Source organism: Mugil cephalus, chromosome 11 (genome assembly GCF_022458985.1).
Source record: "Mugil cephalus isolate CIBA_MC_2020 chromosome 11, CIBA_Mcephalus_1.1, whole genome shotgun sequence".
NCBI lineage: Eukaryota > Metazoa > Chordata > Actinopteri > Mugiliformes > Mugilidae > Mugil > Mugil cephalus.
The window spans coordinates 16,074,891-16,094,476 of record NC_061780.1 but is presented as its reverse complement, the minus strand read 5'-3'; the positions used below and the strand labels follow the sequence as shown (position 1 = coordinate 16,094,476).

The 19,586-nt window shown below is 42.7% G+C and overlaps 2 protein-coding genes across 5 annotated transcripts in view; one reads left to right on the top strand and one right to left on the bottom strand.

The window, feature by feature from the left end:
• The first annotated feature begins 7,354 nt into the window (after window positions 1-7,354).
• Window positions 7,355-15,534, top strand: zgc:110410 (uncharacterized protein LOC553618 homolog). Of its 2 annotated transcripts, XM_047598126.1 has the most exons (12): window positions 7,468-7,485; window positions 7,558-7,592; window positions 8,285-8,428; window positions 8,695-8,875; window positions 9,301-9,379; window positions 9,873-9,926; window positions 10,178-10,268; window positions 10,412-10,449; window positions 11,044-11,131; window positions 13,574-13,663; window positions 14,277-14,324; window positions 14,890-15,534. In XM_047598126.1, the coding sequence occupies exons 3-12, from the start codon at window positions 8,327-8,329 to the stop codon at window positions 15,040-15,042; spliced, it is 924 nt and encodes a 307-aa protein (XP_047454082.1). In that variant the 5' UTR covers window positions 7,468-7,485; window positions 7,558-7,592; window positions 8,285-8,326; the 3' UTR covers window positions 15,043-15,534. The 2 variants fall into 2 exon arrangements, with proteins under 2 accessions (XP_047454081.1, XP_047454082.1); XM_047598125.1 differs by lacking the exon at window positions 7,558-7,592 and having other exon boundaries at window positions 7,355-7,485.
• A 61-nt stretch (window positions 15,535-15,595) lies between these two features.
• LOC125015982 (ankyrin repeat and IBR domain-containing protein 1-like) overlaps window positions 15,596-19,586 on the bottom strand; it is a 32,776-nt gene continuing 28,785 nt past the window's right edge. For all 3 annotated transcript variants that reach the window (XM_047598123.1, XM_047598122.1, XM_047598124.1), the window contains one exon: window positions 15,596-18,783. In XM_047598123.1, coding sequence (XP_047454079.1) covers window positions 17,875-18,783 — 909 coding nt within the window. In that variant the 3' untranslated portion in view covers window positions 15,596-17,874. The remainder of the gene's footprint in view (window positions 18,784-19,586) is intronic.

Here is a 19,586-nt window from a genome sequence, read left to right as displayed (position 1 = left end):
CAGTAGTCCAATACTGGCTTTGGTACCACTGAGTTTTCTTAGTGTATTTATCGACTGAATGGCCACCAACCTCAACATTTTTGAAATTCTGGACACCTACTCAAACTTGAAATGTTCTGAGAAACTTGCTGTGGATATTCAAAGATTCGCACCTTTATATTTCCACCATCAGCATTTCAACATGTCAACCTGTTTTGAGCTTTTATGTGATATCTGCAATTGTGACGCGCAAACACTGTCCTTTGAATAGTTGTTATAAAACCAATTTAGTTTCCCAATCTGAAACGGTTCTGTGTCATGTTAGACATTAGATGTTTGAGGTCTGAAAAACCTGAAGGGTTTTACAGGCATCAGTTGGTGTTATGTCTGCATCAGCGTGTTAAGATTCATCACAAATTGGGGAAAAAAAAAAAAAATTATAACTGAATGAACTTTTTCTGAAAAACCTTGAACCCATTCATCAAGTGCTGGAATGAACTAAACAGAGTCTTAATAAAAGGGACGTGGTGAGCAGCTGAAACAGCCTGCGAGCATCTCGGGAGAACATCTAAGGACTTTCTGACCTCTGCCTTCCTAGTGCGAGTGTCTTGATGAATAGGATGGGTTTTGCCTGATTCTGGCTTTGTAGTGCGTTTGCAAATTAGAAGTTATTTGAAGTTATAATACAGACAACACACTGCGTAACTGCTGGAATGTTTGAAATGGTTTCTTCATTTCTACAGTTCATGTTAAAATATTTCACAATAAAAGGTTGGAGGTATTTAAAAGATGTGCAACAGTAGGGTGCCTGGAATGTATTCTGCCTCCATTTATTCTTTTACTAAAATATGTTGCGTTCACGTTAATGTTTATTTAAAGAAATTTAAATTATGGGGGGGGGGGGGGGGTCTAATTAATAATTAGTGTCTAATCAACCAAAGATTGTATGACCCCCCTGCAGGTACTGCCGTTGAAGACCAATGATGTAGAGAAAAGTTAACCTACTTGATAGATTAATCAGAAGATAACTGATAGACTAATACAATAATTGAAAGAAATATATATTTTGCTTAATTGTTGGAAAAAGACAATCAGTTGTTACAAACCCCTTTTTTAATTAGAACAAAAAAATTTGTATTCATCAGTAGCCTATTCATACAAAAACATCATTGTTATCTATATTGGATGTTTTCTTATGCTCCTCCAGTTAAAACAATGCTCACTATGGATTATTAAGCAGACAGGTTGAGTCATTAAACCAATAGAGCGACGGGATGACATTTGACCACTGGATGGTGGCAGCAGTCATTCCTCTTGTCACAGCCATAACAGCAGTGAAATGCCACTGTCAAGTTATTGTTCTGGGGTTGTCATGGCTTATGTGAAATCCATTTTCTCTGTTTGAATGCGTTCTGTCAGGGAAGAAAAGACCCAAACTCGATTCTTCTCTGCCCAGTTTTTGACAGGGAGGATCTGACAGCAAATGGCCACATGGCCTCTTCGCAGATGAGACATCCATCCGTCCTTGGACCGCCTGCTGTCTCCCACAATGGCTTCATTTTCTTTACACTAGTTTCCTATTACTTTACTCCTATGGCCTTGATAATGTGCCAGATTAGAGGGGAGATGTCTGCGGTGTAATCTCAAGCATCAGTGCTCTTTATCCTCGCCGTTCCCGTTACAATGGGACAAAGCATTTACTTTTTGTTTGGTTTCAGCTCGTACGTAAATGGAACCGCGCAACACAACTCGTGATGCACTTTCCACACGAAGTTTCAGCAATTTTACGTATGTCTGCTGCGAGGAGTTTTACAGAGCTCCAGCCTATATTTGACCTGACAGCTCATCAGGCACTGCCATGGCTTTGAAGAAAGTTTCCCCCGCCGACCTGACCTGACACTCCACTCCAATCAGAATCAGCCCGAAGTTTAGCATCTTAATGTTGTTGGGAAAATCAGTGGAATGAGTTTTGATGGTGAGATCGTAAATTTATAAATTCGAATTAACTGGCAGAGCTTTTGCATTGTGAAAAAGTAGGGACCTTCTATTTAGAGAGAACCGTAACATATGTATATATGCTGCATAAATGAAGTCAACAGGACATAAATGAATCATAGAAAAACAATTTTTATAGACGTTTAATTAAGCCAGCTACAAATATAAGATGTTAGAGCATTTGCGTATCTATCCAAGGCACAAATAAGGTTGAGACTTACTGGAAGAGAGACACGAGAAAGGCCAGGATGTCTCAAAAACACATTTTTATTTTGGTGACTCAGCTGTCTATTTTCAAACGGAGCATATTATGGTCGTATTGGTTAAATTAACTACAGTGGGAGAAAATGAAATCTTTATTAAAAATAAAAATGGAGAGGAGTCAGATAGCAGTTAGAAAGGGCTGTTGTTTGAAACCAGTAGTATTTGTTCACTTTGACACTGGTTTCAAGAACTGAAGGGACACTTAAACTAAGATAAAGATAATAATTATATATAAAAAAAATTTTAAAAATGGTCTGAAGAAAGCGCAGAAGACTTGTTAGCTGACAAAAAAGTCTAAACCAAACAATTAAACTGAAGCAAAGCACAAAAGACTCACACCAAACAAAGTAAAGCCTGCTGGTGGAACAAAGGCAAGGAATTCAGGCGTGTAACTGGGAAATGAGCAGTCACTACCGAAACCAACAACTGTAAGAAAGGGGGGGGAGAAAAACAAGATTGAATGCACGAGTACATATATACATCCAGTATACACAGGGAACTAACAGGGTAACACAGGTGACACTAATACAGATGCAGCATGCAACCACAAACATGGGAAACAGAACAGAACAGGAAGAAAAAGACCAGAGATACAAGTTATACTTTCGGAATATTATAGGAGATGAGAACATAAACCTTAAACGGTGCCTTCATAACTGTCCTTCCACGCATCTAGCCCGCGCTTGATTAGGTAGCAAAACAAATACATACAGTCCATACATGTATATATAATTCAACACATGTCTACATATTTTCTTCAAGTATAGATTCTGGTGAATTTGTTGGTGTGTTATGTTGATGTCTGTGTATGTTTGTGGACACTTGAATTTCCCCCAGGGGATGAATGGAGTATTTTTCTATTCTATTAACATGGACCCTTGGTGACATCACCCATGATGTTACTGAAGAGTCGCTGTGAAGGTTGGATTTGCCTATTGCTGAGGCAGAAAATCCGCAACCTAGCACTATTGGCCATTTATATGGTTATTTCTTGCTAACACAGTAAACAACATGATTTAAAGGTAGGAGCACTGCCCAACTCTTGTCTAATAATAAAAAAAAAAAGTTGAGATGACATCTATTCATCCTTCAAAATGGCCAGGCTCTGAGTTATGTACAACTCTAAGCCTCGGCTAAAAATGGGCTTTCATTCAGCTGTTATAAATGAGTAAATTAGCTATAGAGACCAGAGTTTTTACACAAGGTTGTTAATGTTTTTCTCTTGGAGAAATGCTCAAGGTCATTAGCTGTATTCTTCATTCCTTTTGGTTGCTGCTTGTTCTGATCCATATGACCGCATCAGTCCAGTCCAGTCATAAAACACTGCAGGTCGGCAGAAACTCTGCCGATACTACAGAAAAGAGAAGATGGAGTGACGCTTTGTTATTTTATGTGTAATTTTTATAAGGCACATCTTTGTAAGTGTCCGGCTGCTGCTGAAGGGCACGGCAGCTCTGTCTGACTGTGACAGACAAGTGAAGCCGTGCCTGGATAAAGTTAGTTTGAACTTTGTTTGCTGCAAAGGCTTTTTATATGATTCAATGCGACATCTTCAGCTGTTAGTATTTGAGCCAGCACTGTTCCTAGAGTTGATATATTACCAACACGCCAGAGGAGTTCAGGAATACAGAAGCATCAGTATCACATTCAGCCAGTAAAAAAATCTCTACATTCACACGAGTGCTGCACATGGTCAGTGTTAAACCCATTAAATACTAATATGTTATGGACAGAATATTAACAATATACCTGCAGCCACAATCACAATGACAGCAGTGTCATCCCAAGGCTGCAGTCATAATCAGAGCTGCAGTCTCGGCAGTGGTCAGTGAGACCACTAGGTTTCATTCTAAATTCAGACACGGCTGAGGGAGCACTGCCTGTCGCTGTGGTCACAATCTGCAGCGCCTTGCTACATAATATATGACACTATATCACAACACAGCTCAGGCTGTCTCTGAGGGTCAGGGGAAATGCAAACGTTACAAGAGCTAATGGAAAAGTTATTGCGAGATAATCCAGAGAAATGCTGACCATGACCTTTGAATAAAATGGCTTCTTAACCATACTGTAAGCAGAAAAAAAAAATAAATAAAAATCTCGCTGAAGTTGTATTTCATAACACGTTGGTGTGAAGTGGCTTTAGTTTGGTATTTATTAGCTGCTGTGCTGAAATTTTGAAAATTTAGCAATATATTTCCAAGCTAGCTAGTTCTGACAGGCTGTCGTTAGCTTGATAGATTTAGCCAGTAAAAGTTAGCATGCCATTTAATACTACTCAAAGAACTAGGGTTACGCAAGTAACCACAGGATTGATTCTGACATTTTCAAGTAATTTTCATTCTCTACATCTTATACCTCTATATTTTGGAGTCATATGTGCTGTATTAGGTTCACAGACCCCAAATGATAGATGGTAGACTTCTAAATTTCCAATCAATATAGATATTATATAGAAATATAGAAAAATTGTGACAGGGCCACATTAAATTAATTAACTAAATTATGGTGGACCTTTTTTTTGGGTTGATGATATTCAATCAGCTTCTTGTTTAATAAGGTTAGACAGATGATTAATCATAATTCAGTTATAGTGTGCTCACTGTACACACGGCTAATGGTAAACTCTGACTCCAGTAAGGATAAATTGATTTGCAGTTTTATGATATCTGCTGCAGTAGCGCAATATATTAAATCAACTTTGGATAACAGTCAGTTATTCACTTAATTATGTCCATTCAGTTAGGCTGACTGTAGTTGTGCCTTTTGTATCACACTCATCGGCTTAACGAGATAATTCAAGCCATTCTAAGAAACAAAACTGATTTAGACCTCTTGGTAAGTTAAAACGTTGTCACGGTTGCTTATTTCACTGAAACAATTTTTGTTATGCAGCGGTGCTGCCCTGGCTCATATTATTAAATGTAACACTGTTGAGAGTGTCTCATTATTTACTGTAACACATGCAGTCCCACTGTGTAGTGTTGGCCGTTGTAGAACTCTCCTATCAGCCATACATCCTGCTGAAATTCTACATTAGCAACTTCAGGAGGGTTGTAAATTAGAAATGAAGGGTTATCCATTGGCTCAGACCCGGGACCTGCACTGGGGCTCTCAGAGGCCCCACAAACCACCGTTTCAATTCTCTAAATAAATCCTTTTGTGGCCAGACCGACCGGCAAGCAGTAATTCACGACTACATGCAGCGAAAAGAGAGACTCACATGACGGCTACATCTCTCCGTCTCTGTTGACACCAGAGCACTCCCCTCTGTGGCCTTCAGTCCCAGAAGCCCCAAAGAGCATCGTAGCAGTCTGACAAAACAGAGCTGTCACAGTCTGTCTGCACGGAGACAGAGGACAGACTCTAACTATCTGTGTCAGCCCTCATTTCCTCCTTCTCCCCTTCAGTTCTTCCTTCCTTTTTTATTTTCTCTAATGCTTCATGTGTATCTTTCATGTTGACGAATGGATAGATAAATAGATACCTTTCTTCCAACCCCCCCGTTCATGGCGCCCAGCACACAGTCCTCCGCTCGGCACACATTGTGCTTCATGTGGCTTCATCCTCATGCGTTGCTCCTGTTTGGAAAGCGTCAAGGCAATCAGATCTGTGTTAAATGTGGCCTCACACTGGGCTCCACACTGATTGGTGTGTCAACACAGGCTGCTTTTCAACTGCCTGCTCAAATGTGACTTTGTTTGCCGTGCCACCCATTCAAATCCGACTGAGATCTGATGAATAGGTGCGAGCAAGCTCACCAGATTTGAGCAGGCAGGGTAAACCTAGCCCGTGTTGTCTGACACACCAATCAGCAGTGAACAGAGTGAGGATCTGTGTTTGGAGCGGAAAAGCTGTCTGCGCCGTCAAATGTGACGCGCGCGCTGCAAAGTCTTCATCTTGTCCTTGTTGTATGATATTGCTGTCTAAACAGGAGAGAACTCTTTTTGTATTGTCTTAGCAAAGCTTTGAAAGGAACTAAACCATCGCACGTGGGTGAACGAGATGAAGGTTTTGATCCAGCCGTTAAAAATGAAGAGGCAGCCGGTTTAAGAGAGCTCTCCGGAGGATTGGATGCTGCTGGTCGGGTGGGGAGCTGGCAGGGTGTGAAGGGGGAGAGTCGCAACCAAATCACTGCAATTAACAGAAGAAGCACAGGAGACTAGTGCCCCCCAGTGTTTGTTCGGCGTATAAATAGTTTCTGGATTAAAATCTCACCCACAGCAAGCCCTTTTTTTTTTTTTTTTTTTTTATTTGCAGCAGCAGCAGCAGCAGCATATGCCGACTTTATTATTATTTAGGCACCTGTATGCTCTGAAGCCAAACCTTTAATTGATGATACAATTATATGCAATTCACACGTGCCTTCTATATTATTTCATTAAAATTCAATATCACAAGCCAGACTGAGCTCCATGTCTGTGCACATAATGCAACAGGTCTGTTAAATAACTGTGACTGAGCATGTGATTACTTTAAATATCACATTAAACAATCTATATCTGCTGCAATCAAGACTAAAAAAAAAAAGTGGAAAAGTGGAAATTATAGTTTGCTTGGTTTTTGATAGAAAATGGGTTCATGCTAGACTCACTTCTGATTCATGGATGAAGGCTTCAGCGTAACCCTTCCAGTGGCAATTCTCCATGGAGAAGCACTAAGACTGTATTGACCTACATTACTTCATGTATTTCCAGCATACAGTATGTCTTCAGCCATTCTTTCTTGGTGTGATTCAATATGCATAATCCCTTTGTATGGGCTGAATTGATGGGTGCATTCGTTCATTGGTCGTCCTGTCACTGAGCAGCTATCAATGTGTAACCGAGGTGAACCAGGCAGGCCATGTCACTAACGGGATTTCACACAGACTGCCATTATGTCACACTCCTTATCACATCCCGTAAATTAATGATATAACATTGCAGGAAACTGTACCTTTATTGAAGTGCACCGAAAACAAGTGTTAACTCATTCTAAAAGCCCGCGTGGATCAGTGGCAGTCAAAGGGAAGATGATAAAGGGATGCCTTGCCACGATGAAGTGCTCCTCGTTGGTGTAATGACATTTTTGGACCCCTAATTTGAATATCCCATTGAGCATAATGAGGGATACATCCCCCTCCCCCTCACCTGGAGCTAAAGTCCTGTATCTGTAGGAACCAGCTGATATCAGGTAGACTTTGCCCTGAAGGGGAACCAACGCAACAGGAAGAGCAGCAACAGATTCCAGGGCGTCACAGCAGAGGTAAGACACGTTACAATTAATTGATTTCATGAGAACGGGCCTGAGTCAAACAGCAATCTATCACTTTTAAAGACTCGAGAGACGCAGACCACACTTCACTTTAAAAGGTAATTCGTCCATCATTTCTCACAATTGATGTGCGGACCTTTCAGGTTGTGTAAGCGAACAAAAACAAAGTCCACTTCATTTCTCAGGAGCTATATTTTCACTTTGTTGTGTTTTTTTTTTGTTGTTGTTTTTTCATGACAGGTTTTAGTGAGTAGAGTTGAAGAAGTCTATAAAAGCCAAAGTGTTTTAATTGTGTTTTGATTTCTTTATTAATCTATGGCTTTATAAGCGGCGTCTTTGTGCTCTTTATGAGGATCCTATTCACAGTCATAGTTGTCACTACTGTTTTACGTCATGTGCTGCTGATTGTTGAATGATTAAACCAGGGTTCTTAAGGCAAACTTGTCACTCTGCTGTCTATCTTCACCACATATTAGACAGAACCCCTGACTGTTCCCTCTCCATGCCAGCCGAATTTCCTCTGATATCAATTAACTAGAACCTATTTGGCCATTTAAAAAAAAAAACAGCTATTAAATCGAGGTTCAAGGCCATAATTATGGACGTTAGTCATGGCTGACTCGATGTTTTGTGTGATGCATCATTTTGTAATTACCCATTTATTTGTTCCACGCTGACATTGCCCCATTTGCCAATTTAACAGCACTGATGAAACAGTTTTTTGTTTTTTTTTTGTGAATCAGCCATGTCCTCGGTCTACTTGAAAGTCTGACATTTATACTTCTGTCAGTTTTGTGCCTCAGTCGAAGAAGATTTGCCAACCGTTGGTGGAATGGACCGCACTAATGCCGCCAGTAATGGAGGATATGGACAGCCTCCTCCGTACAGCCCTCAGGACTATGGGAAGAACCCTTACACAGGGATGAGCTACCAGGTCAGTGGCAATACTGAAGCATTTTTGTCAGCCTTAGAGGGAAAACATAGTGAGCTAAAATCACTTTTGTTTTTTTTGTATTCACTGAATTTAGTTTTGAATATCACAGAGAGCCAGCCTTTGATAGAGAAACGATGATAAGCGCACATTTAATTAAGCATGGATGACTGATTTCATTTCATTAACTTGCTTCAAAAAGAAAATTTAGAATTTCGGTACTAGTGTAGTTTGAACTTCCTGTGTTGTTGGTGCTTCGGATGATGTAGGTGGGGGACGGCAGAGTCGCAGTGGTTTCCCCTCGCGGCACCTACGATAACGTGGTCCATCACCAGGGCTGGCCAGCAGCAGCAGCAGCAGGTGGAGGCAACCAACAGTACGACCAAGGTCCACCTGAGAGCTCCCTCGACTCGGAGGAGAACGCCTTCAGCGACGCTGCCATACGAAGAGGTGAGGGCTAATCGGGGAAGGGGGGAGGCAAACAAACAGCCGGAGAAGCAGAAGGCGCGAGAGATGGATGTTTTTGTTTGCCTGGTCAGAGCCGAGGAGGGATGAGCAATATTTACTCCCTCATTTGCTTTGGTGTTTTCTTGAAATTGATTTGGAATTGAATATTGTGCCCCGATCCCTGCTGTAACCTGCCTCGGCTCTCCACCTCCCACACAGCTCAAATCATTTCAAATGAGAGGATGAAACGCAGGCTTGCCAAAAACAGAAGCATTTTGAAATGGCGTGCTGGATAAACAAGCCTACCTCCCTGGCTGCTTCCGCTCTGACAGATTTCAGTTGTTGTTGTTGTCTTCCTCTATCGTCTCTATGTGTCTTCCCTCACACTCTGTCTGCCTTTTTTTTTTTCTTTTTCTTTTCCTGAACAGGTTTTATAAGGAAGGTGTACTTGACCTTGTTGATTCAGCTCCTGTTGACTGTCGGGATCATCTGTGCTTTTCTTTACTGGTGAGGCTCCATTACACTGGGGGTTACTACCCAAAAAGAGATGAGTCCGTGTCAGGCGCCCGTCCATCTATCCACCTTAAGTGTGGCCTGTCAGCGTGTAAGAGCACCCATCATCACCGAGCTTTAGCATTACAGCTGCCCGCACACAGATCTGCCCCTGAAACCAGCAAACAGCTTGAATCATTATGTATTTGCGAGGTGGTGTGCAATAAAAATTCTGCATCATTATGTTTTTGCGACCATTAGTTTGAAAGCTCCCTATGTTTTGTATAATGGCTGTGGCAGAAAGCAGCTAGAGTCGTTTCTTTTTCACAAATTGTGTTCGGTTCCCTTGTGTGCAACGCTCTGTCCTCTGTTAATATTTAATAAAATCATTCCACTACCTCTGTCATTTAAATGGCAGCTCCATTTAGCACGCTCACTCCTTTTCTGTTTTCTCTTTTTTTTTTTTTTTTTGTTTGTTTGTTTGTTTGTTTTTAATATAAAATACCAGGGAAACACTGAGGGAGTGGACATGGGATCACTACTGGTTCACCTACTGCATGACGTAAGCCATGAATAAAACATCTGTTCACACATTTATTTATTTATATGTATATATATATATATTACATGCAACATACTTTCTTGTTTTAAATCCATAGATGTAATTAATTCAACAAATCCCAATCCACAACTTGCTACACTGGATCTGTAATGAATTCACATACTGAACAAAATGTATATATGTGTTTTTTTCTCTGCTCATGGGCTGTTTATTTGCTATTTACGATACACTCTAAATTCTGTGTGAAACAGGGCGGTGGTGATTGTGTTCATTCTGGTGCTGTCCTGCTGTGACAACCTCCGTCGTCGAGTCCCCCTCAATTTTATTGCCCTGGGCCTGTTTGTGAGTAGAGGCACTACCAGCCAGGCATCAAATTAAACTGCTGCCACACCTGCCCTATTCCACCGTTTTGTTTTGTTTTTGTCATGTATTTACTTTCCATTTGTCTCTCCCTTCCCCTCTCCTTCTCTCTCTCTCCCTTATAGACCGTAGCAGAGGGCCTGATGCTCGGATCCCTGTCGGTGTGAGTGTTTGTGGATGAGTCCCCACCTGGTGCCGACTCATTTACACAATAATAAATCCCATTTGATCCATATCTGATTGCGTGTTCCGATCCCGGGGCAATGAAGCCATCAGAGCCAGATAAGATGTTATCGCGGCTGGTTTGTCAAATTAAAACGCATATGGAATCGCATTTTCCGGGTTGTTTTTGGCTGCAGATAAATCCGAAAGCATCTCCAACAGTTCAAAACCAATTTCTGTTTACTGCCGCCCGAGCAAAGCGCAAGTTACCTTCTCCCATCCGTGAGACATTTCTTCTTCCTCTTCTCAGAAGAGGCATCTGTCGAAGTCTGACTATCAGTAATGCATCCAAATGATCATATTTATAGGATATTGTGATATCTGTAACTGACGGGAAGTGGACGTAGGCCGTACGTAACGTGATGCATGTAGAGTGGGGTCCCTGCAATCTCTGCAGTTCAGTTCAGACACACAATACTGTTTTATGAAAAAGAGCCCCCGCCGTTCCCCAAATCTCCCCCACTGACTCGTGGTTAGACGTGTTACTATGGGGTTCCATTCCCACTGCACCTCAGCCTGATATTTCTGTCTGCAGGTTCTTCGAAGCCGAGGCGGTGATGTGGGCCGTGGGAGCGACGGCGCTCGTGTCCTTCTCCCTCAGTCTGTTTGCCATGCAGTCAAAGGTAAGATCTGTCACACGCTCTGAGCTCGGTTTGCGGTGCAGCCGAAAGTGAAATTTCATAAACTGCGGCGACTTAGCTATGCAGTCAGCGGTGAACGTCCACACGCCGGGATGTGTTTCCTGTGCAGTCAGAGGGAACGCGTTAAGCCGAGCTGCTGGCCAGGTCTTCTCCTGCAGCGTCTGCTGTTTCCACCAGCAAAGTTTAAAAGTCTGCTGGGGTTTGCCGTCCGGGCGAAACTATGATTACTGCTGAGATCAGTGCGTCTGTCACTCAAGCTAATTCCTCGTGTCCATAGGTGAGACGGAGTTAAACCTCTGTCTGCCTGAGGGTCCTACCATAGATCCGAGTTCAGAAATGATTGCAGCTCTCATTTTTAATTTGTCTCCTTTTGCCATTAATGATCTCGTGAAGCAAAAAAACGTTACCACCTTAATAGAAGAGACCCTTCACATGATGCTCCTCCACCCAGACAAAATTACTCATTTTAGCTTTTCTGCTACGACTGATAATCTGAGATACAATTAACAATACAGTACCAGATAACAACGATCAGTCAATCACTTTGACCTGTGACAGATAAAGCGAATAAGGGAGATTATCTCATTATCATGGAAATCTGTCAGTGGGTGGAACACATAGTGAACATTTAATCCTAAAAGCTGACATTAACCCACTGAGACCCTGCGTCCTCATATGGGGGACATTAAGTTTTAGGTTTTATGGCATCTTATTCTGCTTCATTTAGACCCATTGTCCTCATTAGTGGACCCTCTAGTCTGCCATCTAGTGGTAGCAAAGGGTCAATAAAACATGGTAGCGGGCGGATTCATTCTACAGACGATCACAGGACAAAAGTGGACGAGGAACAAACCCCTTAAATACACGGTTAAAACTTATTTATTTAAGCTTATTAATGTTTTTAGTTTGATATGAAATTTAACACATTTTATCAATAGCGACTCGTACGACCTCGCTAATTAACAAGCACTTGTTTGAGGACGTTGGGACTTCATTGGTCACAATTCTAGTTTTGCTCAGCCATGTTGAGGTGTTAAAATAAACAGTTTTACATTTTGTCACACATTGGGTGACTTTATTATAATATAAATAATGAAATAATCCCAGTGTCCACATATGAGTACATTGGGGTTTTTTTTTAAGAAAAAAAAACTACTGGAAGATTATCAGGACGTTAAAAGCAGGAAAAAATATCTGAGGGAAGGATTTGAGCGACTTTCACGAGGGCCAAACCGTGATGACCGGGGCAGAGCATCTCCGGAGCTGCTGCTCTCCTTGTCTGCAGCGTCTATCAAAAGCGGTAAACGTGCAGCCAAGGCTCACTGATGCATGTGGAGAGTGAAGGCTGACCGGTGTGGTCCAGTCCCACAGACGCGGCCCTGGAGCTCAAGCTGCTGAATGTTGCTGGTTCTGACAGGATGGTTTCAGAGCACAAAGCACCACGGTGTTTTCAGAGTGTGCTGCAGTTTGGCATTTGGCAGACAGGTCCTCAGATATTTCTTCTTTATTTATGCTCTGATTGGATAGATTAAAACCAGCAGCAGGCGAGAACATACCAGCCGTGCTCATCATTAATGATGCTCCACTTCATATTGTTAAGCCAACGACACGGTGTTCTTCTAAAACACAGTTTCTGTTGAAATTCCAGCGTATTTGTGCGATTATTATTAACTGCAGACGTTGGATGGGGAGAAAAATGGCCTCCGGGGGGAAAAAAAGGAGGATGTGGGCGGGTCTTTCTAGAATCAAATTAACATGTCTTTTCACCAACACTAGGGGCACTATACCCAATCTGTTATTGTAATAACTCATTGGACTTTACTGTGTAGCAAGAAGGGAGCACATACAGCACAGCGCTGTAAGTGACCATACATTCAGTCCGTAATAGAGTTTCACAAACACTTATTCATTTGTTACGACTTCATATCGATCTTATAGTCTCCAGCTTCTATTGCTCTACGTTTCTGTCTGTGCACTGTGCACTAGGCGGTTTGACCTCTGTCACTGTGATATATATAAATATGTCATGCAGGCTGCCTCGCATGTTGGGCTCACAGCTCCTCAGGTGATCAGCGTGATTGATTCAGCTGTTGTAACTGACATGTTTTTCCTGTCGCTCTGAAAAGGGCACGCAGGCCAAAAGGCCACCTTCCCTCCACTCCCAGTGTGCTGCACGCGGCGCGTTGAGTAATTATCCAGCATCATTATATCCGGGACTGTCAGGATGTTCTTGCGTGTCGAGCTCCAGTGTTTCTTCATTCACTTCGTTATCAGCCGCGTCTCAAGCTGCAAAAAAAAGCTCCAAGCGACCTTGAGCTCCCTGGCTTTTAGAGGAATGACTACTGTTACTGTCTGCTGTTTCCTGTTTGAAAGGCGCGTCACATTCAGCGCTTCTCTCTTTTCTCCCCTCCTCTCTGACAACAGTGGGACTTCACAGGATTGAGCGGCAGCCTGTGGGTGTTCACCTGGACCCTCTTCTCATTTGCATTGCTCTGTGCAATCCTGCGATCACAGGTAAATCAAGAAGCCGCTGTGTGAACACGTGAGCTTGCAGTGAAAGCTTGGTTGGAATGAGCTGCAGCTGTGTGCAGTTACATACACAGTTAGTATATATAGCATATATATATCATAGCTTTCTCTTCAGGATGTTCCAACGCTGACCTGTGTTCTAAGGATAAGGATAAAGACGAGAGCGTAAACCTCTCAGGAGTTACACTGATCTCAGGCTGATGCCTTGAAACGTTCAATGCTGTTTGAAACAGAAATATGCCTACTGTTGATTTTTGTGCTAATTCTACCGGAAACGAAATGAAATGGAGCTGAAAATAAGTTACTCTCTATCAGTCTCCGCCATCAATTCATCAGAAATACTATAATCGAAAAGGGGATTAAAGAATTAATTTTAAATGGGGACTACATATAAGAATAGAATAGAATAATTAATCCAAATATACCGTGGTATATATAAGGCGCTCATCTTGGGAAAAAAGTAAAATGCCTTTAATAAATTACGGGCAAGACATGGTTAAAAGCACTTGACGCATTTTGGCTCAGGGCCTTCATCAGGAAGTGTAGTCAGTCGTGTCGCTGAACGATTCTGTTGATTTTGTGTCTGATTCTTTTGCAGTATGTCTACATCACGTACGCCTGCCTGGGGACCTTGCTGTTTTCTTTAGTAAGTGCACTTCAACTTGCATGACAGAAAAATGCGTATTTGAGGCACACATTGAATCTAAAATAAAGTAAAAATGACCTTTGAGAATGAAAGGAACTGTCATCAAAGACGGCTTAATGTCAAGTTGAGTTTATGTGGTATAAGATTTGATGCCGGGGCCAAGCAGCCGGGTCCAACCACCAGTGTGTGTCACGGTAGTTAGTGTAAAGAGAGATTCCGATGTCCTCGTGCCCTTTAATTTCAATTATGTACTGCTTAACAGCAGTGGGCTTCATTTCCGCGGCCACCTCTCTGTGTGCCTTTGGCATTAACAGCAAATGTTGTGACCCGTCCCGTCATCCGGCGGAACAAACTGCGGCTGCACACAGAGCTTGAACAGGCTGTCGGGCGACGAGTCGCTGCTTATTTTCAGTGTCGCAACTTCCTGATTATTTATGAGGCTTGTTAATCCGCACATTCCCTGTGTTTTCTTTCAAACTGCTTCTCTAACCGTCGCTCCGTCTCTTTCATCACGCAAACGCCGCTGCCGTTGGTGTCGACGCATGTCGTCTCTGTTTGTCTGCAGTATCTGGTGTTTGACACTCAGCTCATCTTGGGCGGGAAACACAGGAAGTACACCCTCTCCCCCGAGGAGTACGTGTTCGCCGCGCTCAACCTGTATTTGGACATCGTCTCGCTGTTCATGTTAATGCTGCAGTTCATCGGACTCTGCCGCTGACCCTCGATGACGGGCCTCCTAAAACAATCACTCACGCTCTTCCTACAAACTCACACTTCGTACCGAATGAATGTTTACGCACTTCTCCAGAAATCTGCTCACGTACTTAGAAACATATGGATTGTCTCGACTGCATTTTTAGATACAGCTCATATTGTTGACGTGCACCGGGGAGGTGTTTTTCCACATACTGCACTAGCGAACACTTCTCCCTGCAACTTGTGCAGTAATTTGTGTGCTTGATTTATGTTAATATGTTGTTGTGCTTTAACTCATAGTCACTGAGCTTCAAATTTATATTTATGGCAGTAAGGCAGCTCAGCCATCCTCTTATCATTTACAAACGTTATCCTGCTAAATCACAGATGACATTTTCCACACGGTCCTGTAGTTTAAATGAATCTTTGAAATGGAAAAACCCAAACTGATTCCAATAAAAGTCAGAAACTGTCAGAAGAATCGCGACCATAAAACGATGTGGCCGCTGCGATATTTCTCCTCTGTGGTTAATGAAAGGGAAATGGTGTTCGACTGCAAGTACAAAACAACAAGGTAAAACCCGACACATAGTTTATTGGCATCACACACCAAACATTTTTCATATAAAGAGGGAATGTATCAAGTATAGACTATGAAAGTGCAAATAGCATTTCAAGGATTAGTCGCTTTACAATAGAAAATCTCAGTGAGTTACAAAATGATTATATGCCGTTTGAAAATAAATCACTTGCGCATCACAGGTGAAGTACAAAGTATAAATTCCATTTAGACTTGGATCCACTGCATGCACAGCATACTGTTACACAAAAAGGGTCATCTCCTCTGATTAACACACTTCCATCAAACCAGTCCAACAGCGCTAGCTCCATTAACCGTATGGCACTCAACTTAAAGACACTTGTCAAAGCAAACATTTTTTTTTCGATGTAATGCTGCTCTATATGTCTGTACGGGAGGGGTGGTGGGGGTGGGACATTAGTCTCTACAGTCTCAGAGGACCACTGATCAGTGTGTTTTATTTCACTAACAATTCAGGATTTAAATGGTTCAGCTCACCTTCAAATAAATACCTACTTTATATTGCAACTTTGCTCATTATAGTGTCTTCAGGTAAGATGTATAATAACATAAACAGTAGGTTAACTCATCCCAGAGTCAGTACAGTGATTTTAGTATCTAAACCACAGGGAAAAAAAACAGCCATTGTGAAATCAAGGGAAAGAAGTTACTGCACCAAAAACCAGCAAAAAAAAAAAAAAAAACTTCAAGATTAGAAAGTGTGATGCTAATCTATTTTACCAAATCATATAAAAATCTGTCTCATCCATGCCTACAATATCACTACGACCAACAAGAAGCCTCATGCTACAAATATATATATAAAAAAATGTTATGTTATTATGTGAAATAACTTTAAGGTAACAGGTGTTTGTTTTGTTATTTTTTTCCTGTGTAATTAGCACTCCAAACAAAAAAGAAAAAAAAAAAATCTGTGAGAAAGAACTGAATAAGTGACTGGTGATTGACACAAAGGCACTGTACGTCTAACGCCGTGGAGAACCGACTCCCCGCGCTGTTCGGATGTTAAACACATTCATGAATTCTGCATTCATGTGTTGCCCTGCAGTCCCGGACAACTGCAGAGATCTGAGAAGGCTTACCTTGTTATTACACTTAATCAGAACCCAGAGATAAGTTACAGTGGCATGGGCGTGATTAATGAATTCGCCCAAGTCTGAATGTGATTGCCTGATTATCTGTCTCGCTGGTCTTCTCTGCTGTGTCTAAACAAGACTGTTGACTGGAGCCGGTCACACTCCGCGTTCAGCTGCGGTGCTTAAACGTTAATTTAAGACAAGCGGCAATGGAATTCAGACTACACTGTCACACAGGTGTGAATGCACTCGCGCTGAGCGGCCCCTCGGGGCCTGTCAGCCTTAGTTGTTTTTGAAGCACTTTGTATTCAAAGTGCGTGTGAGATGAATAACCATCGCCGAGTTCATTTTGAAATGTCTCCGAGCAGGCCATCTGCTTTTTAGTTGAATAATTAATCTTTTCTTTTCTTTTGAATGTGAATGTTTCACATAATAAAAAGTACACAACCATTATGGTTTTAAACTACACACAGCACACTACAGCTTTTAGCTAGTGAGATGTGAACACATCGCTCGGCCGCAATGTCAAATAAAAATATGGCTCGAGACTTTCACATTTATCTGAGTCATTGAGATTGTAATAGGCAGGCACAATCTGCTTCAAAGAATCCACTTGGTGACTGCAAACTGTGCTTTTGCTATCAGTGTTTGGCACCTATATAGAGTAAGGACAGGAGCAAGAACGATCTCCCTGCCTGGAATTCCTACTGATTGGATGTCGGAGCAAATCATTAATTGACGTTCGCTATGTACAGGTGAAACATCTCCTTCAGACCTGATCCAGACTGATGCAGTAAGTTTTTACTCCAGTGGAAGAAAAAAAAACTGTTGCTAAGCTAAAGTTTCATATTTCAGAAAGAGCAACTTACACATATGTCTATCAGTACAGGATTCGTTTTAGGAGACTTCTCCTTGAAAGCGTGATCTCTTTCGTAGGCGCTTTCTTCTTCACAGGAGGACGATATCGTAAATGCAGGAAACTCGTCAGACTGCACTGAACTTCGAGTCTAAATATTACTTCCTCCACTTTCCAGCTGAGTCTGACTGGCACATTCTTTATACATTCCTTCTGGGCTGCTACACGTGTTCCTAAACTTATTTTGCAATCTATAGTGGTTTTTGACCTTCTAAAGAAAAAAAAAAAAACTTCTTAACCTTCTTATCTCAGCCATTCAGATCACACCAAGTGCACTTGCTCTTCCCACTCTGAGGAGCTGGTGCTGGCCAGCTGGTCGGACACGGAGTCACACTGCGGACTCTCCACGTTGCAGCCCTTGGAGCCTCGGCGCTCAGCAGGCTCCCTGCTTGTGTCGAGGTTGGCCATGTAAGGTAGCTGCATGGTGTCCAGCCCCACTAGATCTAACTGAGTTGGCCTCTCTGCAGCAGCAGCACACTCCTTGCCCTCGGTGTCAATCAGCCTCTGGGAGCAGAAACCCACATCTGCCATCACCTCCTGAGGTTTCCTGTTTTCAGAGAGCACTGCGCCTTTATCGTCGCCTTGCAGGCAGCCCTCCCCGCCTCCGTGGTTTGAGTCGGTATCGGAGGACGTCGGCGGCACCAGGGTGATACCTTGAGGATTCATGTCGTGGAACCACGCCATGATATTGCCCAGCAGGTTGGCGTTTGTTGCCAAGGCAGAAGACGAGGACGGGTCTTGGCTGCCGCACGTGGTTGAGTCCGTCGTGTCGGTGGAGGAGGAGAAGGGGCCCGTGGACGAGCGGCTGCCTCCTGCGGCCACCGGTATGGGCACAGAAGCCCGGTACGCCCTGTGATGGCTGTCGCGCTGCTGCACGGAGATGGAAGCGCCGGTGGCTGCGGAGTACTGGCTGCTGATGTTGCCGAGCCTCGCCAAGTTATCTCCCAGCTCCAGCAACTCTGAGCTGCTCAGAGAAGCTCGGTGGAGGACCTCGACACCTGGAGCACTCTGTTCCAGCCTGGAAGGCAAGGAGGTGCCAATCGCGCCGAGAGAGGCTTCGCTGGCAAGGACCTCGTGAGTGGACATGCCTCCCGCCATGGCCGAGTCTTGGAGTGACAGCTGAATGGCCAGAAGAATGTTAGGGTCGTCGTCATCCAAAGAACCGAGACCCTGCAATAATATAAGATGCACAGTGTGAGGGACGCAAGCCAAGCCAGTATCCTCTGGTTACAGACCACCAGCAGCTGTCAGACATGCAATTCAAAGTCCAACCTGCACCCCCTGCTGGCAAACAATTTGAATGCAGCGGCACGTCTCAACTGTTGATGTTGATGAGATGGGAAATGAATAGCTACTGCAGTTTGGACACAGAGTTATTTCAGAGCTGCTCTGTTATTTTTTGTTCTGGGGTTTTACATTTTTAAAACTGATAAATGATCAGGCTGATGATTTTTTATTTTTTTTGTGGTTAATAAGTGCGACAAAATAACAGTAATTTGGTCTGTCCTTCAGTGTGATTGGACTTCGCTATGCCGTGTGTGTCTGTCAGCTCCAAGACCATTCACGCAACACTAGAGTTAAAAAGCCGAAGCTAATCTTAAAGTCACTGGGCGGTGTCATTTTGAGCCAAAGTTAATCAAAGCAGAGTAAACGGTGGTAGGGGATTATTTCCAGCTGTGGATTTGATCAGCTAATGAGTCGAGATGGCATCAGGACTGACTTCAATTACACTCAAGTACCCTTATCGATTGTGATGGCACCATGTTCAACAGTGTGCCATCACTAATTGTTTTAATAGATTTTGTACAACAGTCGCGTCATTTACGTTTAAAACATAGGACAAATTGACTTTTGAGCATTCTGTACAACTATTTAATCTGTTTTACCAATTAGAAAGAACAAGATAACGCAGGACTGGAACCAATGATGCTGTTTAAGTGCAGGTGTAAGTGGACACACAGTGCATTATTGCC

What these genes read in the sequence shown, in the direction of transcription:
- zgc:110410 (XM_047598125.1), top strand. Translation starts at nt 8,327, where the DNA reads ATGGACCGCACTAATGCCGCCAGTAATGGAGGATATGGACAGCCTCCT. An exon ending in GTGCAATCCTGCGATCACAG is followed by an intron (nt 13,664 to 14,276) that starts GTAAATCAAGAA and finishes ATTCTTTTGCAG; the next exon opens with TATGTCTACATCACGTACGC. An exon ending in GGACCTTGCTGTTTTCTTTA is followed by an intron (nt 14,325 to 14,889) that starts GTAAGTGCACTT and finishes GTTTGTCTGCAG; the next exon opens with TATCTGGTGTTTGACACTCA.